General features: G+C 60.8%; 3 protein-coding genes across 11 annotated transcripts; 2 read left to right on the top strand and 1 right to left on the bottom strand.

Moving 5' to 3' along the window:
* Nucleotides 1-1,665: 1,665 nt before the first annotated feature.
* Nucleotides 1,666-8,701, bottom strand: LOC310887121 (uncharacterized protein; the record flags this gene model as incomplete). 4 transcript variants are annotated; one of them, XR_014575661.1, is made up of 3 exons in its annotated part: nt 1,666-3,672; nt 5,734-5,931; nt 7,555-8,701. XR_014575661.1 is itself a non-coding variant. In XM_083812669.1 (2 exons), 2 exons carry the CDS (start codon nt 8,699-8,701, stop codon nt 5,798-5,800), a joined length of 1,281 nt encoding a protein of 426 aa, XP_083668795.1. In that variant the 3' UTR covers nt 5,540-5,797. The 4 variants fall into 4 exon arrangements, 3 of the variants coding, with proteins under 3 accessions (XP_083668795.1, XP_083668797.1, XP_083668796.1); XM_083812669.1 differs by lacking the exon at nt 1,666-3,672 and having other exon boundaries at nt 5,540-5,931; XM_083812671.1 differs by lacking the exon at nt 1,666-3,672 and having other exon boundaries at nt 5,540-5,931; nt 7,560-8,701.
* Nucleotides 6,914-18,809, top strand: PRELP (proline and arginine rich end leucine rich repeat protein). 2 transcript variants are annotated; one of them, XM_083812673.1, is made up of 3 exons: nt 6,914-7,513; nt 13,807-14,767; nt 16,664-18,809. In XM_083812673.1, exons 2-3 carry the CDS (start codon nt 13,822-13,824, stop codon nt 16,840-16,842), a joined length of 1,125 nt encoding a protein of 374 aa, XP_083668799.1. In that variant the 5' UTR covers nt 6,914-7,513; nt 13,807-13,821; the 3' UTR covers nt 16,843-18,809. The 2 variants fall into 2 exon arrangements, with proteins under 2 accessions (XP_083668799.1, XP_083668800.1); XM_083812674.1 differs by lacking the exon at nt 6,914-7,513 and adding an exon at nt 8,846-8,979.
* Nucleotides 18,810-18,943: 134 nt separating this feature from the next.
* Nucleotides 18,944-24,431, top strand: OPTC (opticin). Of its 5 annotated transcripts, none has more exons than XM_083812678.1 (8): nt 18,944-19,157; nt 19,540-19,616; nt 21,541-21,785; nt 22,187-22,307; nt 23,225-23,383; nt 23,489-23,691; nt 23,856-23,951; nt 24,051-24,429. In XM_083812678.1, the coding sequence occupies exons 3-8, from the start codon at nt 21,561-21,563 to the stop codon at nt 24,219-24,221; spliced, it is 975 nt and encodes a 324-aa protein (XP_083668804.1). In that variant the 5' UTR covers nt 18,944-19,157; nt 19,540-19,616; nt 21,541-21,560; the 3' UTR covers nt 24,222-24,429. The 5 variants fall into 5 exon arrangements, with proteins under 5 accessions (XP_083668804.1, XP_083668803.1, XP_083668801.1 ...); XM_083812677.1 differs by having other exon boundaries at nt 19,537-19,616; XM_083812675.1 differs by lacking the exon at nt 19,540-19,616 and having other exon boundaries at nt 24,051-24,431.
* The last annotated feature ends 1,888 nt before the right edge of the window (nt 24,432-26,319 follow it).

The following is a 26,319-nucleotide window of genomic DNA, read 5'->3' as shown; positions in this document are numbered from 1 at the left end:
GAGCAGCTGCCGTGGCACCACGGTGGCGAAGCCCGGACGGGGCAGGGGAGGTGATGGGGGCTTGGGGCAGCCCCGGGGGAGCTTTGTCACCCGCCTGCCATCGGCAGGGCCACCTCTGCTCCCACCCCTGCAGGGGCAGACGTGCATCCCCCAGGAAATCAGGGCAGATGTCCACCGTAGCTCGGTGGCTCCTTTCTTCTGAGCCCCCGGTGCTTTTCTGTTGGTCGGCGTCCTTGTCCCCACTGGCTCCTGCCGCCCTGCATGTCCCCAGCCTCTCTCCACGCGGGCAGTCCCTCACGTATTATTTTATGTATTTATTTAAAGCCCTACAGAGCCCGTGGCCCGAGCGGCATCTTGTGGTGACGAGTCCCCCCCATCTAATTGTGCGTTTGGCTCGGGATATTTGCTTTCATGGTTTCCAGGGCGCTTCATTGGGAGCTTCATTGAATCACCCCCTTGTTCCTGCTCTGCCCAGCACTGGCAGCTCTTCCCAGCACCGAGCTGACACCAGGAGCCCTCCGTCCCTCCCCTTCCACCGCAGATGGGGCTGGTGTGGTTGGAGCATGGCACAGCCCCCCCTGCCCCTGCCACCGGCGTGGGCTGAAGCGTGCTGAGACGCTCCAGGGACTGCAGCTAACTCTTGTCCTGTGCAGTTAATGAGGAGGAGAGGGGAAAGCTGTCCCCTGTCGTCAGGAGCTGAATGAGGTGTGCATGGTGGAGGGCGACCAGCTGCAGAGCTCATCTTGCATGAGGGCAGCTGGGGGTGCAAGAATGGGGCCATCTGAGGAGCTCTGCGAGAGCAAAAGGCTTCGGAGAGGGGCCTGGGGCCGTGCGTGCTCCCCTCCACCAGCCTTGCCATCGGGCTGGGGGTGCAGCACACCCCTCCCCGTTTAGGAGGCAGTGGGGAGCTGTGACCCCCATTTCTGTGGCCAGGGGGATCGCTGCGTGCCCAGCGCATGGGTTGGACGTGAAGGGGCTGAGGGAGGCAGGATCTGGCCCCGGCTGAGGGCGCTGGCTGCTGCTGCTGCTGCTCCTGGCGTGCCGGGGCCGCGTGCGCTGGGCTGCTCCCAGCACTGGCTCCTAGAGAGCAGCCGCTAATGCAGACCAGGCGCTGCCGCCTGCTGTCATGGGGGGGCAGGAGAAAAGCAAAAGGGGGCTTCTCCCCCACCCAGGGTCTCCTGGCAGTGCCAAGACCCCAGAGTCCTCGAGCTCCGTGGTGGTCTCAGGGAACCCGGGGCAGGAGGAGGTGGCTGCCAGGCACCCGAGCTGCTTCCAAGGCCTCTCTGAAGCGTTTCCACGTCCTCCTCAAGCATCTGGGGCCGAGACGTTGCCTAACCTCGGGCGAGCTCCTTGTCTCGTGTCAGGGCCGGGTAAGGCCATCGCTGCGCAGTCACTCGGTCACCTGCCCTCGTCTCCACAGGCTCTGGGGACCCCTTTGTGCCACTACCCCGCGCCAGGGAAGGGCGACACAGGTCCCCAGGTAGGCTCTGATTATCCCCGGGGGGGTAAATTGCTCCCCTGCAGCTTTTGGGGTCTGCGGCCGAACAATCGGGGGTGGCAAAGGGGCCGTGGTGGGCTCCTGCTGCTCCCACTCTGCTGGGGCCGGGGCAGCGCCACCGCTGCTGGTGCTGGGTGCCCTGCTCCCAGTGTGGGGGTCCTGTGAGACGTAGTATGAAACCCGTCGTGTACCACCCGGTTCAGCGACAGGGCAAGCCTCCGGCACTCACAAAAAGTGGGGAGAGGCCACCCTGGGCTCTCCGAGCTCTGGAGAGGTGGAGCAGCATGAGCAGGGATTGTTTGGTGCGGTGGAGCCTGGCAGGGTTTCGTGCGACCCCCTGAGACGTGGGGGCAGGATGCCACCCTCCTGCACGTGCCTCAGTTTCCCCTCTGCTCAGCAGGTGGTGAGATGGGGCCTCCGGGGTGGAGCGGACTTACACAGGGGCAGAGATCAGCCCCGGGGCTGAACCCGAGCTGCAGGAGCCTGCACCCGGGGTCGCTTTTTCTCTGTGCTTGTTTAAAATGTCAGCCCGGAGCGGAGAGACGGGGCCGCTCCTTCTTTTCACAGCACCTCTGCACCGTGCCCAGATGGGGAGCGATGGGGGCTGTTTCCCACCCCCCTTGGGGAGGCTGCTTGTGTCCTTGGACAGACGCAGCCCTCGCAGAGAGGGAAGAGATGTCCTCGTGTCCTCCCCGGTGTGAACCGCCATTAAACCAGCAGGGAAGAACTGAGCGGATGGAGACCCAGGAGAGGAGGGCACGCGGTTCCCTGCAGGCGGGGGCTGTGCTGGGGGGACCCTGAGGAGGGACGGGGTCCCGGACCCTTCCCCACAGTTCCCAGCCCCCCAGCACTGCAGCCACGAGCTGATGTGTGCAGCAGCCCTTGGCCCTGCGCCGTGCCCCGCTGCCAAGAGCTAATAAGTGGCTGCTCGGCCCTGCAGGAAAAAAAAAAATAGAAAAAGGGGGTTTGGACTTCTCTCCCTCGGAGAAATGAGCCGGATGATTTAATCCCCGAGAAATGTGAGGTCTGACGAATTCTCTATCCCCTCCCTGCACTTAAAGCAGCCACGAGAATAGCCCAGGAGCTGTGAGATGGGGGGAGGAAGGTGCTGGGGGGGCTCAGTGGTCCCAGTGCGGAACGAGGTGGGCTGGCAGCCGTGCTGTGGCCACCCTGGGGATGGGGATAGCTCCGCTGTCACCAGTCTGTGACATTCGGTGGGGATGGGGTCCCCACACACCGCGATGCCAGGCTGGTCCCCATCACGCAGCTTCAGCCCCTCTCGGGGCTTTGGCTTTTATTCGGGGGGGCCGAGGCTCCCTGGGGATGACCTGACAATGAGTTTGTGGGGTCTCAGCCCCTCGGGAAGCGCTGCTCCCTCCCCATGGGGGGAACATGGGTGAGGGCAGCGGGCTTGGTACCAGGGCGGGGACAAACCTCGGGGCTGGGCTGCGAGAGCTCGGGCTGGTGCGTGCTTGCGCCAGCCTCTCTGTGCCAAGGCTGCAAAAGGAACATAAATAAAAGCCTGGCACGGCTTGGAAAATAATGTGGGCTGCGTAAAGGAAAAGGCAGCTAGCTGGGTGAGTGCAGGGCTCCTTCCTGCCTCAGTTTCTCCAGGTGATGGGGGATGCAGATCCCCTTCCTCCTTGCATCTTTATCTCAGACCCTAGCTTGGGCAAGGACCAGTTCCAGGGGCTGTCCTGGTCCGGGCTGGCTCGTCCCAAAGCGTCACGTCTCTTTGCAATCCTCCAGCTGGCTCCAGCGGGGGCTGCAGGACGGGGAGCCTGCCCCGAGGGTGAGAGGCTTGCAGGCGTTTTCCATTCCCTAACCCTTCCCTGGCTGCTGCAGCGCCTGTGCTTGGGCACCCGACTGCTGAGGACATTCTCCAGAGGAGATTTGCCCATGGATTTAATGACCAAACCAGCAGCTGTATGCAAAACAGAATTATTTCTTGTTTTTCCAGTCTTTATTTTTTTAAACACCTGGTTGGGGCAGAGGTCAGCTGGCTTTCTCAGCCGTGTTTCTCCCTCAGAAGCGAGGGCAGCTTGTTCTTTCCAGCCTGGCTCCATCTATCTCCGTCTGAGCTGGTGAATTGAAGTGTCCCGGTCTGTGGGGTTTCTGCTCCCTGGTCCAAGCAGCGTGAGGTGCTCAGGGGTGGATGGCGAGGCCAGGATGTGCTGGGGAGAAAGGGATTTGGAATGTGCACGGCTGCGAGGAAGCGATGCTGGTCGTCTCCTCCTCCTCTCGCCCTCCTTCCCTTGTGCGCACCGGGGTCCCCGTGCTGGGGTGACCAAAGTGACCCAAGCGCCCTCCCCAGCTGAGCTCTGAGCTGAACCCGCACACCTTTGTGCCTCTGGAGCACTTGGGGCTAGGAGATCCTTCGTTCAATGGGGGGTTTCAAGCATCCTGCACGTGTCCCCCCTGCAGCCGTGCTCCTGGAGCATTTTTGGGTGTCTCCAGATGTTTGCTGCAGCCAGGACTGTGGGCACGGAGCAGGCGCGCTCTGCCCCTGCCCTGCATGCAGCCGTGGGAGGGAGCGCAGCGCGCAGCATCCCGGTGCTGGGAGGGCAGGATCCGTGCCTTACGGAGCAGCATACTTTTCCCCTTTGCTCACTTCCACCTCCAGAGCTTTGTTTGCAGCCAAATGTTTCTCCCGGGCTCGTGAGGATGCTTTCCCAGCCCTCCGGCTCTCGCGTGACGGGGTTGCTGCGTGCTTCCCCCGCCGCAGGGATGCAGGGCAGGAGCCTGTCCCTGGCTCACGGAGAGCCTGGGGAAGTGGAATTTGGTCCTCCAGGCTGGTGGCCGCTCGGTGCTGGTGGCAGCACCCTGTGCTTCCCATGGAGAGGCTGGGGGGGCACACACAGAGCCCCAGGAGAGCTCCGGCTCCCTGGGAAAGCAGCTCAGCACCCTCATGCTGTGGTCCCAAACCACCGGTGGTTGCTTCTGGGGGGATCCCTGGGCCTCCCTTGTCCCTTCTTGGTGGCCCCTTCCCATGACACCAGCTCTGCCTGGGTCACCCACAGTAGCACCCATGGTCAGGGAGGGTCAGAGGTGCTGGGGACGGAGGCACGGGGTGCTGGGCGAGGGCAGGCTGCTTTGACGTTGCGCATAAAGCACGCGCTGATCCAACCAAGTGGCCACAGGGACAGCTCGGGTTTCCTGCCTTTTTTTTTTTTTTTTCCTTTCTGAAATTAATTTTTTGTTTAGCTCTCTGAGGGGATTTTTAAGAACTGGCTGTCAGAAAGAAATGCCGCACCGTAAATCATCCGTGTTTGTACAGCACCGAGCACAGGGGAGGCTCGGCTTGGGATGGGGTGGCTGATGCCGTAATAACACAAGGAATAAACATCTTCCTCTGCCTGAAAAGCCACTTTAAGCTCTTATTCCTGAGGACCCCAGGCTGCTGCATGGGGAAGGCAGACCTGGTCTGGGGCCAGCCCTTTGCTTGGTGCTGTTTGAGAAGCCTCCAGTGCTGCGAATTTCCCCTTCTTGAAAGCCTCGGGGCTGGAACCACCATCCGTAACCACTTATAATGGGCTTTTTGCCCCAGACTTGCTCACATCCCCGTCCTTAGCCCTTCTGCTGCTCCTTGTTTCCTCCTGTGGGGTGGCTGCAGGGGATTCACAGCCAGGTCGGTGGAAGGGGCCAGGTGCCGAAGCCTCGCTGCACCCAAGGGGCCGGTGGGCGCAGCCTCGGGGCTCGCTGCAGACCCCATCCCTTCCCATTTACCTGCCCGACGGCTGGCCCTTGTGCTCCTCGTGGTTGAGACAAGCCGTCCTCACGGTCCTGGCTCTGCCTGCCGGTGCTTTCACGCTCAGACATTTCCTCCCCTACCTCCGCCAGACCAGAGCGGTATTTCTGCAGCAAACCTCTGCAGAGGGAACGGGGCCGGCCGGGAAGAGGGGACGAGCCAAGGGGAGGTGGCACCAGGGGGATGGGGATGGCTGGGATGCTGCATCTGGACCTGGCATCTCCCAGAGACAAGAAAACATGAGAGCAGGGGTATTTCAACGGGCCCCCTCCAACATCCCCTTCATTTGCAGGGGCAGGGCCGTGTTTTTCTGCAGACGTGCAACGAAGCGAGCGTGCTACGGCCGGAGGCTACAGCCTGCTGCTGCTTACAAGCTAAACAGGACGCCTTTGAAGGTGGATTTGAGACTTGGACACCGAGAGAAATTCCTGCAGGAAGAAAATTCAACAAACAAAGTCTCTTGGCCGAGGGAAAAATTTGTACTCACCAGATTTTCAAAAGGTTTTTCGGGCTTCCCAGCAATGGGCGCTGTGTTAGCAGCTTCACAGCTCTCACAGCACGGTGGGTAAAGTCTGGAATATGAAACGTTTCCATGCCTGGCTTTGCAGGAAGGCTTTTGTGCAATCAACTGCCCCTTTTGGTGCCTCAGTTTCCCCTGTGCAACCCTCAGTGCCCAGCTGAGTACCTATTAGATAGCAGGGGGAAAAAAAAGCCATGAGACACAGCCCACATTTAGCTGGATTTGGGGACTTCTGACTACTTTTAGAGCCATTGGTGTAAATCTCCATGCTGAAAAAGAGCGTATTATTTTCCTATTGATTCTGAGCCTTTTCCAGCTGGCAAACATGTGTCTCCACCAGGACCCTTTGTTTAAGCAACTTGGAGTCCCAAGGTGGTTTCTCTTTGTTCCTTTCCTGCCTTACCCTCCAGCTACCTGCTGGGTTTTAGGCATCTGGGCGCCCCAGCTCGCTCCTGGGAGCTGGTCACCGGCAAGACCCCAGTTTTGGGGCAAGGGAAAAGCCACTGTGCTGGAAATGAATATACAGACGGGGCGCAGGGAGCACAGGGCAAAATGGGAGAGTCCAGCCGCTGGGACCTTTGGTTGAGGCTCTGATTTTGGCTGTTTGAAGCTGCTGCTGGTAGCCACCGTCAGCCGAGTGTGGGAACGCAGGATCAGCCCCTCCTGAGCAGCTGCCAGCCTCCGGTGGGGTTTGGACTGGGTTTTCCATGAGCAGCTCGGGTTTCCCGGCCCCTCCTGCACTTCGGCTTGGCTGGAGGGAGGGCGGCTCGTGGGGAGGGCAAAGAGCCCCTGCCCTCTGAAATCTGCCCGAGGGGTGCTCGGGATGGGGATGCCCTGTGGGGTCCCCTGCTCAGCCCCGGGCTGTTCCATAGGGCTGTGACTGTGCACCAGGTCCCAGCCTGCCTGGGAGCAGAATTGTCCCCCCTGAGCTCCACGAGCCCCTGCAGACCCCGCAGTGGGGTCCCTCGGCCACGTCCCCTCCGTGCAGAGCAGTTTTCCAGCCCAGGACCTGGCTGAAGCTGAAGGTAAAACCCAGCAGCCCTGCACCACTGCAGCTCCGTTTTCTCCCCTTTATTAAACATCATCGGGATTTAAATTAAGGCAACTCCAGCCGGCAGTGAATGAAACCCACATCGTGTCGCAGGGTGCCGTCTGCCAGACAGGAACAGAGACCCCAGCACAGGGCTGAGCAGGGTGGGGGGCAGCTGGACGTCCCCACGCCGTGCCACCCACCCACGGGGGACATCGCAGGGAGCCCAGTGGCACGCGCCGAGCCCCGGCTCGCGAGGCAGACGCGTGGCTGGAAAACGCCGTCCCGAGCACACACGCTCCCGGAGCAGGGGCCGCGGCAAGGGAAGGGCTTATTCCAATTATTAATTAGCTTTGTTTTTAAACACGGGCCCCGAGCAGCCTCCGCAGCAGAAGGAATTGTTATTAAACGCCAGCCCTCCGGCAGGCAGGCAGGCCATGTGCGCGCGGCGGAGCCCGCAGCGCTTTGGCTGCCAGATAAAGACGTTTTTGTTGTCATCTCGCCTCCGTCCCAGCCCTCCGCCTCCCGCGCTCCCACCCACCCTCGGCCAGCGGCTCCCAGGAACAAAACCCCCGCGCGCCGCGCTCGGCCAACGCTCGCTCGTGGCGGAGCCGCGGTGCCGAGAGGAGGAGGAGGAGGAGGAGGAGGAGGGAGACAGCCAGAGAGAAATTGTCTTGGGGATTAATAAGAGGCAGGAGGAGGGAGAGGTGCACGCAGGTAAGCTGTGGGCAGGTGCTTTCCCCCGAGGCTCTTCTCGCCTTGCCTGGTCGAGCCTGGATGCTGCACTGGTCCACGACGCTCCTGCCCTCTCCGGCCTCTCTTACACGCACAGCGGCGTTTGCCGGTCCTTTTCTCTCTCCTCTGTTGGGTTTTCTGTTCTTCAGCAGCTGGAGTCTTTTGTTTCCTTTCCCTTTTCCCTTTTATTTCGCAGGAGTTTTGCTCAGCATGGAGAAAGGCTGGGGGTGGAAGGGGCTGCGAGCCAGAAGAAAGTCCCGTGCGCGGCGGCGTTGGGGCTGCTGCCAGGCGCTTTCTGTGGGGGCGAGCGAGGACCCCCTGGTCCCCCCCCTGCTCCAACCCACGCTCCCAACCACACACAGGCTCGGGTCTTGCTCTCCAGCCTGGTAGGAGAGCTGGGGGGGGCCGGGGGGGCTGCGGGCTGTGCCCAGGGCAATCCCCTGCCTGGGAAAGCAGCAGGAAAAGCGTGCGAGGAGGGGGAGAGAGGCTGGGAGGAGAGCGCACACCTCCGGAGCTGGGGCTGCTCCCGGCGCTTCGTGCACCGCGGGCACCGGGGTGCTGAGCTCCTGGTTTCCAGCGGGGTCTGCAGGGGAACGGGGCAGGGGGCTGCTGAGGGTCCCGGGCGGTGAGCCAGGTGGCACAGCGCAGCCACACAACTTCATGGTGCCCCAGGGGTGATGTCCAGCGAGGTTTTCTGAGTTTCAGCGGCAGAGCCCTGCGCCCCCACCCAAAAGGCAGAGCCCGGATCCCGTTCCCGGGGCACGTAGCGCCCGTTTTGCCACCCCGCTCAGCCAGCTTTGAGCCAGCTGCAGGGAGGCGCAGCCCCCCCCCAGCCCCGCCGTGGGGAGAGGCACGGCTGGGAGCCGGCTCTTTGTGTCTGCTCCAGCAGAGGCAGGAGATGAGGGAGGAGGCAGTGGGGCAGCGACGTTCGCTCAAGTCCTGGGGAAATGTTTCGGTGCACAGAATAGACTCATCTTTATCCCGAACCCTCCCTTCCCCTCCTGTTTGAGAGCTGTGTGCTTTTAGGAAAAGCATCCCCAGGGCGAAAAGCAAAAAAAATTCATCCTCTTGGCAGCCGGAGGCAAAGCACGCAGCACATGAAGGCTTGGAAACTTTCCTGGGAGCCTGTGATCGCGGGGCCTGCCTTATGTGGTGCTCGGCCGACAGCATCCTGCGAGCCGCGGCGCTGCCTCGGGGAAGGAGCCACTCCTGGACCAGCCCAGCACCGAGCAGGATCGAGCCAGCGCGGCGTGCTGGGTGTCCATGCCTGCCGGCGGGGCGAGGGACTGAGTGCTTCCACCTGGGAAGGGATAAAAGCACAGCTGTGGGAGGTTTCCTCTGCCTTGGGAAGAGGCTGGAAGGGAGGGATGAGGCAGAAGGAGCTGATAAAGCATCAGCCAGCGGTTCCCAACTTGTAGAGAAAGCAGAGCTGGAGGGGCTGGCATGAGGTATCTGCTGGGAGGGGAGGAGGGGGGTGTGGGGCAGGCTCGAGGCTGAGCTGCGAGCTCTTTGGAAGTGTTTTCTCCCGTGATTTGTTTTCGTGGGTGCTCAGCTGCTGCCCCGTGTGTGGCAAGGGGTCCGCGGGCGGGCTGAGCCGGAGGCAGCCCCAGGAAGGGCTGGGACACGCGGTGCTGGAGGAGGAGGAGGAGGAATTGCTGGCAGAGGAAGGCAGCAGAGGTGCTCGCTGCCTTCCCACGGGCCCTCCAGCTGGGAGGAGGTTGCAGTGAACGTGGCGAGCCTTTTGCAAGGAGTCTGGTGGCTGTGGAATGGTGAGGAAATGCTGCTGGCACGCAGAGGGACGCAGGGACCAGGCAGCATCTCGCAGCCCTCGAGCTGAGCCCAGAAATGTTGCTCACGAGCGTGTCTGAGCTGCTTTCCAGCAGGGCTGCGACAGGTCCCCTGGGACCCCCGTGTCCTGCATGGACACGTCACGAGGAGAAATGCAGCGGGGGCCCTCGGCTGCGTGCCGGCTCCGGTCCCAGCCAGGCAGACAGACCGCGGCTGGGAAAGTGCTAGGGAAGGGTGAGAGGAGTGGCTCGTTGCATCAGTGCTCCCCAGGGTGCCCGGGGACGTGCGGGTGTCTGCCTTCCCCTCGGAGGACAGGCTTGCACCGCGTTTAGCCTTTTTCCAGCATTCCCAGCACTGCTGGATAAAGGGCTCCCTGTTTTGGTTCCAGCTGAGCAGACCCAGACTCTTGCAGAGAGGCTAATGGGCTGTTACGGCAGCTGGAGGCGGAGGGAGGCCAACAGGCGAGCTTTGCTGGCTCCTTTGGGTTATTTTTAGGTTGCCTTCCTTGTTCTGCTTTAGCTCGCAGGTTCCCAGTGAGGCTGGGGGCGTTTTCCAGCCGGGGGGGGGGGGTGGGCGGGGGGGGCAGAGGTGTGATGCGGGCCGGAGGCAGCAGTGGGAGAGCTGTGAAGGGCTGCGGGCAATGGGCTAGAAGGAGTCCCTGGTCCAGCCACCAAGGCTTTGCCCTCACTTCCCCAAAGCCAAAGGCTCCCTTTTTTCCCCCTGGCACTTTTACAGGAGCAGGGGTCCTAGATCCGTCAGGGACAGCTGCCCAGAGCCAGCTGCCACCCTCGGCATGCCCAACGGCTGCAGGAGGAGGTGGGGAGGGCAGGGGGCACCCAAGGGAGAGCGTTGTGACTTCTGCCTGGGGTAAATCCCCCGATGACCTTTGCAAGGCTCCCTCTTCCCCCAGCAGCTGTGATTTTTGCCTGCCCTTGGCACCAGTCGCCGCGCCATCGGCGGGTGCTGCTTGGGAGCTATGGGTTAGCGAGATGCAACAAAGATAAACTGTTGGGAAAGCAACCACCGGCGGCATCCGGGGCTGGAATTTCCAGCTGTTGTGCTGCATTTTCGTCAATTGTAACAGGGTGAGTGAGTGTGCAGCTGCCTCTCCCGGGAAAATCCAGGCTGGCATCTGCTGGGTGCTGTGGTCTTGCACCTGGGCCAAGCTGCTCAGCCCAGGAGGTGTCTGAGCAGATTTAGCTCACGAGTTGAGTCTTTTCCTCACACCAAGCAGTCAGTTTCCTGAATGCATTCATTGCTTCGTGATTTAACTTAATTCCAGCTGCAGGGATTCCTCGGGGTACCCGGGATTTGAGCTGCCCTGCCCATAGGGGACCGGTGGGAAAGGTCGAGGGGAGGCATTTGCAGAGCAGGCGCCGTGCCGCGGGTTCAGCAGCCAGTGCTCGTGCAGGATCAGGGCGTGGGACTTAGAAATCTGCTTCTTGCATTCGCGCCAGTACATTCAACTGTGTGAAAGTCGACGGAGAACAGGCTGCCAACGGCGCTGCGTCCAGGGAGAGCCGGCTTTGAACCTTCCAGCGTGCTGGAGGCGACCGTAAAGCTTGTGACTGCCTCAGGCTCCTTGCTTGTGGCTTTGCGGGGTGCAGCCGGTGGGGACAGGCAGCACAAGGGGCCGCAGTGGTGCTGGCAGCCTGGCCCCCTGCCCGGCCACCATGGGCAGGCTGTGGTCCCACAGGCTGTGGTCCCATCCCCATAGGGACGTGGCAGTGGGTTGCAGGCGGCGCGGCGGATAGGAGGGGTTGCGTCTGCCTTCTGACACTTCCCTTCTGTGCCGACAAATGGCACGTGATGCTGCCATTTGAATTTCTGGCTCCGTGGCTATTTCTGCTATAAGCAGAGTCCTGCAACCTCCGCAGCTCTAAAACCTCACAGAGAGGATGGCACGGCTGCACAGGCGTCCGTGCACGTGTGCCAGGTGGCTTCTGAAAGGGTCAAGAGCTGAGCCAGCTCCTGAGCCTGACAGGGTGACGCTGCTGCCTTGTCCTCTGCCCTCGTGGTGACATTGCTCCGCACGGAGCTGTGCTCTGCAGGAGGAGGGAGCCGAAATCCTGGACCGTGGCGAGCGCTGGCTGGAATTTTGCATCCCAGCTGCCTCCTCCCTCCGCAACCAGCCAAATGCAGACCTCAGCACACACCCCCCCCCCCCCCAGCTCCCCTGGGCTTTGTGGGTGTGAAAATCCAGGTCCGAGTTTTGGAGCTGATGCAAAATCCTACAGAAAAGGTCTGGGATGAGGTGGGGGGGAGAGGGTGTGCAGGGAGGGGACGTGGCTGGGAGAGGAGCCGGGATGCTGCGGGGCCAGGGAGGGGCCCACGTGTGGCGAATTTTGTCTGTTCTCTGCAGCCTGCTGCTGAATCTGTCCTCTGACAACACGGGAGCACGCACGTACATCCCCGAAGGGGACTGACTGCAGTACTGCTGAGCTGAATATCTGGCAGGGCTCGAGCCCCGTTGCTCTTTCCCCCCTCCCCGTTCCTCCCTTCCCCCAGCGAGATGCCAGAGCTCTGATTGAAAACAGCAGGCATGGGAGGCTTGTAGGGTTAAACAGAGCCAGATGGGAGCCGAGCGAGACAAAAAGGAAAGTACGAGGCTGGGCCTGGGGGGTGGGGGGGTGAGAACAGGATCTTTTCATGGAGAAAGTCAATTCCTTTGAGCCCCAGGAATGCGTGGGATCGCTTCAAAGGGAGTGGGGCTGGCACGGCCCCAGGGGCTGGGGGTAGCACCCACTGAGGGTCCCTCTGGGCTCTGCGGGTGGGATGCGGGCACTGGTGGGAGGCTGCAATGGAAACGGGGTTGCTGGGCCGGGGGGTACCTGGGAAGGCACTTCTATGCCAGGGAAAGGCAGCAGGAGGGGGCTTGGGGGTGGGTGCAGCCCGAGGCAGCCTGATTTTAGCTCCAGCATCACCAAAAGCTTGTGCCCCACGCTGCCATCCATCCCAGCTGCATTGGCTCCTGCAGCAGCCGCTCAGTTAGCCCGGGAGATCCATCCTCCTCCTGGTCTTGTCTTCCTCCCTCCCTGTCTCACCTCACTCACTTCTCCTTCCCACCCTGGCTCTGCTGAGCTCCTCCATCTGCCTCGCCGTGCATCCAGCTCGGCTCTGCTCCTGCTGGGGTGCCAAATACGGCTGGGAAAAGCCTGGTGAACACCCCCGGGGATCTGCTGCCTGCCCAAAAAGCACGGAGCCTGGCCTGCTCCAGCTGGTCCGGGGAGTATCCAAAGCACCTTCTGCACGGGGCTTTCTGGGGAGCTCGTCTGCAAGGCGCTGGGTTCCTCCACCCTCCAAGCTGCCAGCTGGAGAGCAACCAGCAGGAGCTATGCAGGGAAGGTTGCTGCTGCTCCAGGCAGCAGCAGGGAGGGCAGGGATGGGATAGGAAGCCTCCCCGGGCTTGATGACAACCACAGAAATCAGGATGTGGTCAAGAGGGGGAGAGGTGGTGTGTGTGGTGGGCTGGTGTCCAGGAGGGGCCCCCTGGAGCAAGCAGAGGCCTTGCCCGATCCCCCCAGATCTCCCACTTCTACTGGGACTCCCCCTAAATTACCAGCCCGACACCCTGCAGTGGGACTGGAGGTGATGGATCACTTATTTGGGCAGCACAAGGAGCTGTCTAGCCAAACACCTTTGGTAGGGCCCATGTGCAATCTTGCAAATGTCCCTTCTATCACGCAGCTTTGGAAGCGTGCCGTCCTGCCTGGTCCCTGAAGCACAACGCTATCCATCTTCACTGCTCTGCTAACTGCTGCTGGCCTTCCGACACTGTTGCTCAGCCAATTTGTTGCTGAATCATTGATTTTTTGGCTCGAGAGCAAAATTAACCCTAATCCATCAAGGCCTCTGAAGGGGCAATCCATCCTTCTGGGAGAGGGCGCAGCGGCAGCAGGGCTCCTGCCCACCGCTGGGGACATCTCTCTGTGGAAGCTGAAGGGATGCTGGGGCTCAGAGCAGGAAAATGTCCCCTCCTGGCCCATCGTTGTCTTGCTTCCCACTGGCCAGGGCATTTCTGCTCTCCGTTCCTCTTTTCCTGACCCCTTGCCTTGTCCTTTGCCAGATTTATCACCCATTTTCCTTGCAGTTTTAGGACCCTTGTGCAGCTCGATGCTGAAGGAGTGGAATTACCCCTGAACTCCTTTCTGTGGCTTGTATGTAGGTGACTCTTCCCTCATCCATGGGCTGTTCTTTAAAAAGCCAAAATAAATAAATAAAATCCAACGCTCAAAATAAATGAAACTGGAAAAAAGGCAACCCCCCCCCACAATGGCATAAAGCTGAGCCAGGGAGAGGGGATCTCAGTGACTCATGCTCAAGAGAGGGGTTGGAAGTAAAGATAACTTCCAAGGGGAAGGAGAGAAAATAGCAGGCTGCTGGCAGAGATGTGGGGTAAGCTCCCACTGGCAGAGAGAGCGGCGACGGGAGGCGATGCGGTGCCTAAATCAGGCGCTTCCTAACCCACCTCTTGTTGCCTCCCTCAGGCAAACATCTGGACCATGAAGGTGGCCTTCAGATTGCTTCTCCCACTCGTTCTCGTGCTGATCTCGGAGGTGAGCGGGCAGCGGAGGAAGCCCCCACGGAAACCCACCCGCCCGCCTCCCGAGCCCATCGAGCCCGAGGAGCCCGTCGAGCCCACCGAGCTGCCCCCACCCCTGCCTCCTGGTCCCCCCTCCGTCTTCCCCGACTGCCCCCGGGAATGCTACTGCCCCCCGGACTTCCCCTCTGCCCTGTACTGTGACAGCCGCAACCTGCGGAAGGTGCCCATCATCCCGCCCCGCATCCACTACCTCTACCTCCAGAACAACTTCATCGACGACCTCCCGGAGGAGTCCTTCAGGAACGCCACGGGGCTGAAATGGGTCAACCTGGACAACAATCGCATCCGCAAGGTGGACAGGAGGGTCCTGGAGAAGCTGGAAAACCTCATCTTCCTCTACATGGAGAAGAACCAGCTGAAGGAGGTGCCCGCCTTCCTGCCGCCCAACCTGGAGCAGCTGCGGCTGAGCAGGAACCAGATCTCCAAGATCCCTGCCGGGGTCTTCAACAAGCTGGAGAACCTGGTGCTCCTGGACCTGCACCACAACAAGCTCAGTGACGGGGTCTTCAACAAAAACACCTTCAAGGGACTCAAGAACCTCATGCAACTCAACCTCGCCCACAACATCCTGAGGAAAATGCCCCCCGGCGTGCCCAACGCCATCCACCAGCTCTTCCTGGACAGGAACAACATCGAGGACATCCCGAGCGACTACTTCAAGGAGTTTCCCAACCTGGCCTTCATCCGGCTCAACTACAACCAGATCTCCGACAAGGGGCTCCCCAAGAACTCCTTCAACCTCACCAACCTGCTGGTGCTGCACCTGGCCCACAACAAGCTCACCAACGTCCCTTTCATCAGCCCCAAGCTGGAGCACCTCTACCTGAACAACAACTCCATTGAAAGTGAGTCCTGTTGGCACGTCGGGAGGCCGGGGAGCGGCTCGGGGAATGGATAGGCTTGGGGATGGGAAGTGTTTTGTTTTAAAAGCGCATTTTTTAACCCAGTAGGGTGTGATCTTTTCAAAAGGGGATGCAATGGTGAGATGAGATGGGGATTTTCTGTAGGCAAGCGAGGCCCTGCAGAGGATGGATTTGCGGATGGGGAAGGATAATCCAAGAATTAGGGTGGTAGTAGAGGACCAAGGCTACATCCCCCTTGCTGCTTCAGGGCTTTTCTCATTCATTGCCATGGGCAGCTCTTTTTGGGGGCTACCTGCCATCTAAATAGTTGCTTCCCCAGCAAGGCTCAGAAGTAGGGATATTTAAAAAGGAGAGGCTGTGCACATATTTTAAGAACAGATGCCAAACACACAGTCAAGATGGTTAGAAATAACCCAGCTTAGCTCCCGAGCTGAGCCTCGCAGAGGAAGGAACAGGGAGAACAAGGCTGCGATGGAGGTTGTCTTGGCAAGCCAAGCGGGGCAGTTTCACACCATTCCAGGCGAAGCACAGCAACTTCATGGGAGAGGTGCTGGCCTGCGAAATGTGCGAAGCCAGCCAGCACATTAGAAAAGAAGACAGAGCCCCATTCCTGGTCACCCCAGATGTTTCTGCGTTTAGAGGGCCAGCAGCCTGCAGTCCTTGCTGTCGGCAGGGGAGCAGGAATGCAGCGCTCCTGCCAGGAGCCCTCCACGTGCTTCGAGGAAAGCAAGCTGGGCTTTTGTACCTCTGGTTGTAGTGGTTTTACGCGGCTGCAGGACCTGCACGAGGCATCGCTTGTTTTGGGAAGCAGACACCAGGCAGGCTGCTGGTCCCAGCCCACGGTGTGACACGAGCACTTTGACATGTGGTGGTGTTTATTGGGAGGTGATGGCGTGTGGCTTCACGTGCAAAAGCAGCCCGCTGCTGAGGAGGAGATGTAAAATTTCAGCACGGCTTTAACAGGGGGCTCCTGCACTGACTGCAGCATCAGCTGGGATGGGACGAGCGAGAAACAGGCTCCTCTGGAGCCAAGCGCTGATGGCGTGGTGGGATGTGGTGCCAGGGAGAGGGGGCAAAACCCGTACAAAACCACATCCCTTCTCTGGAGGGATTCACTGGAGTCAGTTCCCAGGGAAGAGGAACATTGATAAGTGCCTGGTTTTGGGTTAAGCAACTCCAAACTGTCTCAAAGGGGATGGGGGGTGAAGGTGGGGGCTGCTGCTGGCTCGGAGCACTCGTACGGGTACCAGGTCCTGCTGGGGCTGCCCATGGAGAGATGCCTGCGTGGTCGTGCACCTCTTTTCCATCTTCCATCTTTTTTTTTTTTTTTTTTTTAAACCCAGCTTTTATAAGATTTCAGTCCCTGGGGTTGGGTAATGACATAAGAATCCCCATTTTCTTTTCTTTTTAATGTTTTTTTTTTTTATTTCCTGTAATGCAGACCCTGGGGTGGGGAGAAATGTATGGAAATCCAGAAGCAGGCAACACGCCGGATCAGCGGTTATTAATGTTATCTCCGGTGTAATGGTGCTGGAGCAGGTTTTAGGGGGAGCTTTTTGATGGCTTGGCCCTTGCTAGGCAGGTTTCACATTTGTGGCGATCCCTTTTCTCTCTCAAATGGCTCCGTATTCCTCCCCTTGCTTTGGCTGAGCGTGACCTCCTTCATTTCCCAACAAAAGCAAGATTTTCCTCTTGCTGGAACCCTGGGGCTGCCCCTGCCTTCTGGGAGAGGCTGGGGATCCCCCCCTCGGTAGCAAAGCAACCCCATTTTGGGGGTGACCCCAGGAGGAGGGGGACAGCTGAGCAGGGAGGGGGGGTCTCTGGCATCCCTCTCTGCCTTCCCTAACCCTCACCCTGCTTTTCCTTCTCTCCCCGCAGAAATCAACGGGACGCAGATCTGCCCCACCTCGCTGATGTCCATCCAGGACTTCTCCCCCTCCGACCTGGACAGCGTGCCCCGGCTCCGGTACCTGCGGCTGGACGGGAACCTGCTGAAGCCCCCCATCCCCTTGGACCTGATGATGTGTTTCCGCCTCCTGCAGTCCGTGGTTTTCTAGCCCCGCGCGCCTCTCCCAGGACTTGGCTTTGCACAGAGACTCGACCCCCCCCCCGTCGGCGTTTGACACTCGGGACCCCCTTTGCCTCCCTCTCCCCCTGCTCACACCCTGCCTCTCCGTCCCTCTCATGTCCCCACCTTTCCTTGCCTGCAGTGGCTGTGGGCTTGTGTGGCTTCTGCCTCCTTGGGGAGTGTTGGCTGCAGGATGGCACCGTGGTGCAGAGGCTGTCCCAGGTCACAGCATCAGCCCTGCCTCGCCTGCCCGGACCCTGGCCAGCTCTGGAGCTGGCTCTGTCATCCCCCCTTGACCTGGCCGAGGTTTGGGAAGTCCCATCTCGGTCCCAAAGCATCTCCTGATGGAGCTGAAGTGATAGGGTCGGAGTGAGCTGAGCAGCAGGACAGCTAGCACAGGGCCCTGGGATGGAGCTGCTGCATCAGCTCAGAGGCAGCCACAGCCTGCACAAACACCAAACCCCCAAAATCCTAAAATCCAGCCCGCCTGGGGACGGCCGCATCCCGGTGCTTGGCACCGCAGCGCGCACCAGAGCCGGGCACAGCCCCTCTTTGGGAAGCCCGGGGGGCTGCGTGCCCACGGGACCACCTCCCATCACACCGGGTGGGTCCCGGGGCCACCTCCACCCGTGGATCCCTGGGGAAAAAAATAATAAATAAATAAATAAATAAAAATAAACCCAGAAACCAAAGCGTGATGGAGCAGGGCTGCCCGGGGAGGGTGGTGCCAGGTCCCCGCCGAGGTCCTTCGTCCCCCGGCCGGCTCGGGGAGCGGGGACCGGGGCTGGCACCGCCGGGCAGGACCGGCAACGACACCTCGTGGTCGGAGCCACGTCCCAGGACCGGGCCGAGGCAGCCTCGAGCTTTTGGGGAGGCTCCAGCCTCCGCTCTGCCTCGCTCCGGGGGCTCCCCGGCTCCTGGGGCCGGTGGAAATTTGGCAGGAGGCGATGCGCAAGTGGGCTGCCCCCGGGCTCCTGCTCCCTGCGGGGTTTATTTTGGTGAGAGCAGCCCCCCTCCTGCATCCCCCCCTTGCCAAATTTCAGCCCCCGCATCCTGCCACCCCCCCCCGGGGCCGGGTGACCCCTCGCCATCCCCGCTCCGCTCTCACGACCCCTCTGCTCCCCGCGCCCCCCTCGCCCCGTCGCTTTCTCCAGCTGAACGCGCGCGTCTGGTTTTGCCTTGTGGGTTGGGTGTTTTTTTTTTTGGTTTGCTCGTGTTTTTGTTGTTGTGTTTAAAAAAAGGAAAGGGAAGGAAAAGGGAAGAATTATTCCTTCGGAAAAGCTGTTTTTTTATCCCCTCCCCTCCCCGTTTCCACATGTATCGCTTCCCTCTTGGATAGCCATACCTGCATATATAGGGTGTCCGGGTTTAGAGGGGTTATTCTCTTTTTTTTTTCTTCTTCCCGATTCTCAGGATTTAGATTTAAGGCCGAGCATCAGAGGGGGAAAAAAAAATCATCAAAATAAGCAGTAAAGCAATAAACCAAAGAAACCAGCCATTACCTCCTTGGTGTTCAGCCACCAAAAATCACCCTTCTCTGGGGCGGGCACGGACGGGCACCGTGCCCCGCTCATCGGGAAGGGGATGGGGACAGGGACGTTCCCTGCAGGGAGCCCCCTCCCCAAGTGCCCTGCATGCACCAGAGCTGGGCTGCAGCCAGCGCTGGAAGGATCGTTGAACCCCTGTGCTAATTCGAGCTGGTTGCGTTTTTTGTTTTTAAAGAATAAAAAGTCTCTTCTCCAACTCTTCCTCCAGTGGGCTTTGTTGGGTTCGACAGGTTTCAACCTTAAACCCGGAGACCCTATGTATATATTTATATATAATGTGTATATATACTGGTAGACTGTACAGATATATCTAGAGCCATATGTAGTTCTCGAGTGATTTCAACTTAATGGTATTTTCACTCCTACTCTCCGCAGCAGTGAAAATAAAGTGATTCACAAGGGACCCAGAGCCGCGGCCGGACCTGCCTCTCTCCTTGCACAGGAGCAGCCGCTGCTTCTTTCGGGACCGGAGCTCCTCCCTGGGGGCCAAAAAGGCCCAAAAAGCTGGAGTTCATCTGGGTGCACCCTGCCCACAGTGGGTGGTGGTCAGGCTTCCCGAGCATGTGCCTGTCCTAATGAGCATCCCTGCTAATTAGGAGCACCCGGCCTCAGCTGCAGCACCCAGGGCAGTGGGGGCAGCTGATGGGTGCTAGCATCCCCTCCATGCTCTGTGCTGGGGGCAGGTTGTGCAAAACCGGGGCTGAGCTGCCCCACGTCATCTTGGTGCTCCCAGGGAAGCTGGACAAACGTCCCTGGGGTGAGTTTGCCCCGGGGGGCAGCACAGATGGGCTTTGGGACTTGGGGGGAAGGCAACTCCCACCCGCAGCAACGCTCCCAGACCCCCAGAGTTGCGGCTGTACGGGGTGCACGCATGCTTTCCCATGAGCAGAACGGGTGTAGGCAGCGATTTTTTCCTCCTGCCTGTCGCTGCAGCTTCAAAATCTCCTCTCGCTGCTGCTCTCCCCACGTGAATCACGAGCAGAGAGGGAGGACGGGTGTGGGTGCGGGTGCGAACGCATGGGCTCCGGCGTGGGGCTGCTCACGGGAGCGTGCACGGGGTGTGCGTGTGCGCAGAGCAGGCAGCGAGCTCCCCTTAGGTTTTATTTTATATATATATTTTTTTTATTTTTCTGCAGCAGAATTAAATCCCCGTGTTTTGTGAGTGGCACATGAATCACGCGCTCCCGGGGTGGGCATCCACTCGCTGCCTCTCCAGGCAAGTCAGCCCCTGCTCCCAGGGGAGCCGAGCACCGCAGAAAAAAGGAGGGGGGGGTTGAGCTGTGATGTCCCCCCCCCCAGCTGCCACATCGCCTCCATCACAGTGGCTGCTGAGCCGCCTAATGAGGGGCTTAACGAAGATTAGCAGCAGCCCTTTGCTCCGCTCCGTGCTGAGGGGGCCGGGGCTGTGCTGGCAAGGGGGGGACACGTGTGTGGGGACAGCCTGGGGGCCATGGGTGCGTGGACGAGGACGGTCCCCGCTGCGAGGGTGTCCCCGCCTGGCCGGCAGGCAGCACAGATGGGCACGATGTCTCGGGTGGGTGAGCGCGTGGGCTGCGAGCTGCGTGCGAGAGAAGAATGTGTTTGTGGCCGTGGGTGGCTGCGTGGGCACCGAGCTGCCCGGCGCTGCGAGGAGCCCACGGGGCTGGCGCGCACATCCTGCCCGTCCTGGGGTGTCCCAGCCCCGTGGGACATGTCCCAGGCAATGACATCGCCCCGACATGCATAAGGTGAAGCAGGGCCGTGAGTTGTAGGTGACGGGTAACCAGCAGCACCCATGGGTGCATGGGGAGGGAGGTGGGGGCATCTCCCATCCCAGCCAGGTGAGGGGAGAGGTGCTGCCACACGACATCCACACATGCTCCCCCTCCCCAAACCACCCCCACGTTTCCAAAGCAACAGTGCACAGAGGGGCCGAGCAGCGGGGGGAGCAAGGTGGGTGGACGAGCTGAATGTCAGGAGCCATCTGGCTGCTGCTGGGCCCGAAGTGAGCAGGGAGCCCCAAACCCTGGGGAGCGGGGGGTCCCCACACACTCTCTCGGTGGCAAGGTCCTACCTGGTGGAAACCCCAAGCAGCAGTGGGGGCAGCGCCTGGTGCTCTGCCACTCCTGCACCCATGGGGATGGTTGCAGCTGGAAATGGCTCCCTGGGCTGGTTGGGGCAGGGATGGAGCTGGCTGTGTCCCCTCTGCCCAGGGCTGCGTGTCCCCATCGTCCCTGGGGACACAGAGGGCAGGGAGCACAGTGCGGGCCTCATCCCACTGCATCCCATCCATCCCAGCCCCAGCCCCAAGCCCGGGCTGTTGGAGGAAAGCCACCACAGGGCCGGCTTGCCCCTGGGGACAATATAAGGTCCTGGTGGGGGGGCTGGGGACAGCCAGAGGCCACCAGCCTGATTGGCCACATCCTGCCTCTCCCCTCAACAGCAACCGTGCCAGGTCCCTGCGTCCCTCCGCCCCAGGCATTAAAAACCTAAAAGCCCTTCCTGGGCCAGCACGCCAGCCCGTGGGAGTGGAGTGGTGCTGTCCTGTGCCAAGGAGGGTAAAGGGGATGTGTGCAGGCTGCCTTCCTTCTGTCCTCCAGCACCGAGCCCAGCCTGGGGGCTTCCACGTGGGGCTGGGATTAGCTGCAGGGCTGGGGGTGCTGGGGGCTGGTGACGCATGCAGGGGGTTAAAGGCTTTTATTGCACTTGTAAAGATTTGATCTGGGGGAAACTAGCAGAAATTGGGGAGCAGCATCCTCAGCTCGGGGTGCGCAGGGTCATTACTTTTGCTTTTGGTTTGGGAGAGACGTGGGGGGGCTGCTGGGTGCCAGGCCCCTCCGCTTGGTTTGCTGTGGGTGGACACATGGGTGCGCAGCCTGGTGGGTGGGTGGGCGATGCTGCGGCACGGGGTGCCCCGAGCCCCTCACCGCCTCCTCGGGGCTGGGAACGCCGGAAAGCGAGGGCAGCCCAGCTGCTTGGGGCCTCTTGTGCACGGCCGCCCAGCCGAGTGTGAAATGGGCTGAAAAGAAAAGAAAAGCCTCGTCCCCTGCAGTGGCTGCAGCTCCCCGACACGGCTGCGGAGTGGGGCTGGCCGCGGCCGGCGTGCTGGCCCTGCCTTCCCATCCCTCTTTTTGCTTTCACTGCTTTGCAAATCGTTTCAGGGCACCCGGCTGGGCGCAGGATGCGGCCCCTGGCCTGGGTGGGCATCGCCAGCCTGTGTCTGGGGGCAGCCTGGGCCGTCCCAGCCAAGGAGGGGAGCAGGAAGGTGGAGAAGCCCAAACTTGATCTCGCGCTCTACGAAAACCTGGACCTGGACAACTACGACCTGACGCTGGACAGCTATGGGGACGTCGTCGATCTGAGCAACTACGAGGAGCTCTACGACTACGGTGACATCGCTCCGAAGGTGAGGGGGACACGGGGGAGCGCGGTACGCAGGGAAGGTCTCATCTTCGTACAGCCAGGGGCTGCTCCGAGGTACGGGCCAGGGCTGGAGAAGCATCGCAGCCCCCCGCACAAGCCTACGAGCCCTGGTGGCTCTTCCTCTGCTCTTTCTGGTAGGAAGGCTTCACCCAACCCCGACCTCCTTCAGCTTCCCGGTGTCCTGCCCGGCCACATCGCTGCGGGATGGAGCAGGGGAAGGCAGGGCGAGGCACCTGCATCCCTCTGGGCAAATAGAGGGGGGGGTCCTGAAGATAGGAGAGGTGTTTAGAGCTGGCTTTCTGATGAGACCTGCCCAGTGCCCCCAAACCCCTGCCCCGGAGCGGGGGGACTTGCTCAGCCCTCATACCACCGCTGTGTTTGCAGATCGAGGTCGGGACCCTGGCTCCTCGCCCCAAGGACCCCGAGGCTCTCCCAAAGGTGGGCTCCACGGCTCCAACACCAAAGCTGCAGCCTCCGACCTCCAGCCCCGTCCGCCCCGCGCAGGGTGAGTGCAGAACAAAGCGAGTCTCCTTTCCATGCAATGAACCCAAAAGTCCCGGGGTGGCAAGGCTGGGGCTCTGCAGGAAAAGGAGCGAATCCTTTTGCCGCCAGCAGACAGCAGAAGTTATTTGCTCTGCCTGGGCAGCAAGGAGATGAGGGGTGCCGGGCTTTGCCTTATCACACAGCAGGCAGGAGCGCTGCAGCAAGACATTTCTGGGAAACGAGCTCCGGCAAACAGCAGCAACATCTTAATGAGCAGAGGCATTGCGAGAGTCGGACAGAGTAGCAATTAGATTAGTGACAATTAAAATCCTGTAGCGAGGGATAAATATCTTTATTCATTTTCTGTCACTCCGGACTGGGACAAATTAAGTAGGAGGCAGAGGGAAATTGTTGCCTTGCTGCTTTGAACTCTCCCACTAATGGATGCGGAGTCTGGCGGGTGCTGGGGGAGAGGAGAGGGAGCGGGCGTGGGGGGGCACACGGTGTAGCCCCCCCCCCCCCCCCCCGCTGCCCCTGCCTGGCTCGCTGGGACCCTTGGGCAGTGGATTCAGGTGTTTTGCTCATTGCAAAACTGTTTTCTTTTGCTTTCTTTTGTTGCTTTTCCTTCTGAGGAATAAAAACGAAGGGGTCCAAGCGAGCCCTGGGTGCAACGCTGCCGTGCTTGGGAACCTTGCATCTCCCCCTCTCCCATGGGAGCCACTTGGCCCTGAGCAGAGCCGTCCATCAGCTGCTCTCCTGGGTGGTGCGTCCTGGCCCTTCCCTCACTGGAGGTGCTGGGCTGAGTGCCCTGGGCGCTGTGTTCACCACAGGTCCTGCAGGGGCTGGGGGGGGGAGACGGGGCAGCCGTGCCATGCCAAGCTGAGCCATGCCGTGCCGAGCCGAGCCGTGCCATGCCCAGAGCTGCCTCTCCACCCCCAGGGCTCCCCAGCTGCTTGCGCTGCCTCTGCATCGGCACCTCGGTCTACTGCGACGACGCCGACCTGGAGCACGTCCCGCTGCTGCCGCCGGACACCACCTACCTCTACGCCCGCTTCAACCGCATCAGCGCCATCCGGGCCGGCGATTTCACGGGGCTGAGTACGTCGAGGCAAGGGGAGGGCCGGGCTCTGCGCTGGGGCAGCCTCGGGGGGTACAAGTGGTGATGTGTGACACCTCCACCCCCTCCCTTCTCTCTCCCACCAGAGAAGCTGAAGCGAATAGACCTGACGAGCAATTCCATCTCCTGGGCGGACGCGGACGCCTTCCGCCTCCTGCCCAGCCTGCAGGAGCTCATCCTGCCCGAGAACAGGCTGACGGCGCTGCCCGAGCTGCCCCGCAGCATCGTCAGGCTGGACGCCCGTCTCAACAGGATCCCCAGCACCGGCCTCCAGCCCGAAGCTTTCCGGGTGGGTGCTGGGGCTGGCAGCGGGCACCGAGCCGTGCCGAGCACCCACAGCCCAACCAGGCTGTTCTTAGCCCAAACCTGCCACGGCAAGGGGTGGTAGGGTTGGTGCCAAGGGTCAGAGCGTGGATGGAAGGAGGGAGCTTCACCTCTTGCCTCTTCCCACAGGATCTGAAGCAGCTGCAGTTTCTCCATCTGTCCGATAACCAGCTGGACTACGTCCCCACACCCCTGCCCGAGAGCCTGCGCTCCCTGCACCTCCAGGTGAGACACGTCCCCTCGCTCACAGCAAACTGCCATCGGGGGGGATGCAGAGCCCCCTGCACCTCCGAATCCTGCTTTCCCCTTTGCCTCCCCCTCCAGAACAACAACATCCAGACCATGCACAAGGACACGTTCTGCGACAGCCAAGACCACAGCCACATCCGCAGGGCGCTGGAGGACATCCGCCTCGATGGCAACCCCATCAACCTCAGCCTCTTCCCCAACGCCTACTTCTGCCTGCCCCGCTTGCCCACGGGACGCTTTGCCTGAGCCCCGCTGCCGGCTGCTCTTGGAGAGCATCCCCGGGCCCCCACACCCCACCGGCACCCCCCTATTTCTTGCTGTCCCATGGGAAATGTGGGGTTAAGGCGTTTAACCCTGGGCGAGCTGAGCCTCTGTGTGTGGGTGAATTCATCTCTGGGGCAAACGGAGCAGAGTGTGGGCAGCTGTAATAAAATGAAGACTTTAAAAATGCAATCGGCGTCCTGTTCTGAGCAGCGAGAGCGATGGGGAGCCCTCACCCAGCCCAGCAGCTGCTTTGTGACCTGAGCTGGTGACCCGTGCTTCCCCATGTCCCACTTTTTTCTTGGTTTCCTCCCTGGGGGCCTTGGCAGGACCCCTCCGTGTCTGGTTTGGGGGTTTCCTGGGAGCTGCATTGCTGCTGGTGGTGCTTTGGCCATGTCAGGTTTGACCTGCAGGATGGGCTGGCCCTGGCGCTGGCCCCGGGTCCCTCAAGGACCCCAAACCCGGCCAGGACGTGGGGGCAGCAGGAGCTCTGCCCGCAGCCTGCCCCCTGCCCTGCGCTTTGGGGCTGCTTCAGCTGCAGCAAAGCCTGGAGCCAAACGGCCCCGCATCCAGCAGCAGAGAGTCCCTTGGAGGTGGTTAAAATATCTTCTGTCATCCCAGCCTTCAAAACCTGAAAAGAGCTGCCCAGTGGTGAGATATTTTAAATGTAATGTATTCATCCTCTATATTTTTAAACACATGCAATAAACACGCGTACCGTGAGAGAGATGACACATCCCTGGAGAATCCAAAATCCTGAACTGAAACCACGGAGCTCAGCCCACATCCTCCAGGCCTGGGGAGGCAAAGGAAGGCAGCTCGAGAGAAGATCCAGCTTCTCTTATATGGGCACGCTGCGAACGCCGCTGGGCGCTCGTGCCTGCAAGCTGCCACGGGCACGGGCACGGGCACGAGCGTGCTGGCAGCGGGGGCATGTACGTGCAGCACCGCTCTGCCCTTGCCTTTCTTTTCCATGCAAATCCCAAAGCAGGGCTGCTCGGCCCCAGGCTGTGTCCGTCCCAACCCCAGGACCCTTGGTAAATGGTGAAAGGGATTTGAGGCTGCTGCAGGCTTTCCTTCCGAGCTCTAAAATGCCAGGATTTGTGAGCCCTGTTGTCATGTCCTCCTTTAAAGGGCTGTCTCTATTTGTCCCCTGTCCATCCATCCCCCTGACCTTCCTCCTTCCCCATCCAGCCTTCTGACGCCTTAGCACTGCCCTTTAGCCCCAGCCACCTCGTCTGCTCCTGCGGGACCAGGGATGCTGGCATCGGCTCCGGCCTGATGGAATCGCCCAACGTTTCCCCACCGTGAGCCCGGGTCCTTCGCGTTCATCCCACTAGATGGCAAGGCAGAGTATTTGGAAACGCCTGACCTCAACTCCGGACTGCAAACTCAACCTCTGCCGTTTTCTCTCCCTCTCGGGGTTGTTCTGTCATTTCGGGGACTCCTGTCCATGCCCACGTAGCTGGGGCAGAGCCCAGCACAAAGCTGTGCGGGCGGGGAGCCCTTGCCCAGGTGCTCGGGGTTTGCAGAGGTGATGAAAGCAGCTGGGGAGGAGAGGGGGTTGCTTTGGGGGAGAGGAGAGGAGGTGGGTGGGGGTCTCTGGGGGAGGGCTCCTTGCTTCGCACAAACTGGACTTTAATAACAGCTGTGGGGTGACCTGGGGGGCTCTGCTGGGGGAGAGCTGGGGTTCGGCAGTGCTGTCACGTCTCATGAGGCTCTTGGGTCCCCTCGCACCCATGGGAGGAGGGGGCAGCAGGGCTTTGCCTTCCCCTTTCCCAAAGCCCCAGCAGGGGGCTGCTGGGGGTGCTCTGCTGGTGTAGGTGTTACCTGTGCTCTTGTGCCCTTGGTGCTGCTGAGGTGGGGGAGAAATCAGAGCTCGTCTTTGCAGCATCTTGCAGGGAACAGCATGGTAACCCCCCCGGGATATCCAGCCCCCCCGTCCCGCCGCTGCTCCGGGGCCCTTTCCCACACTTCTGAAATCCCTCGGTGGGGACCAGGTGCCTGGGCTCCCCAGTGTGGCTGGCGGAATCCTGCTCTGGGGCTGGAGTGGAGGCACGGAGCCTTCCCTGGGGCTCTGCAG

The sequence above is a fragment of the Anser anser genome, assembly GCF_964211835.1.
Source record: "Anser anser genome assembly, chromosome: 27".
Taxonomy (NCBI): Eukaryota; Metazoa; Chordata; class Aves; order Anseriformes; family Anatidae; genus Anser; species Anser anser.
The sequence above is the reverse complement of the archived record's forward strand: the minus strand, read 5'-3'. Positions and strand labels throughout refer to the sequence as shown.

Excerpts from the sequence above, each read along its gene's own strand:
- PRELP (XM_083812673.1), top strand. The coding sequence starts at position 13,822 with ATGAAGGTGGCCTTCAGATTGCTTCTCCCACTCGTTCTCGTGCTGATC. Across the intron at positions 14,768-16,663 it reads GAACAACAACTCCATTGAAA|AAATCAACGGGACGCAGATC; the intron begins GTGAGTCCTGTT and ends CTCTCCCCGCAG.
- OPTC (XM_083812675.1), top strand. The coding sequence starts at position 19,043 with ATGGGTGCTAGCATCCCCTCCATGCTCTGTGCTGGGGGCAGGTTGTGC. Across the intron at positions 21,786-22,186 it reads ACGGTGACATCGCTCCGAAG|ATCGAGGTCGGGACCCTGGC; the intron begins GTGAGGGGGACA and ends CTGTGTTTGCAG. Across the intron at positions 23,384-23,488 it reads CGGCGATTTCACGGGGCTGA|AGAAGCTGAAGCGAATAGAC; the intron begins GTACGTCGAGGC and ends CTCTCCCACCAG.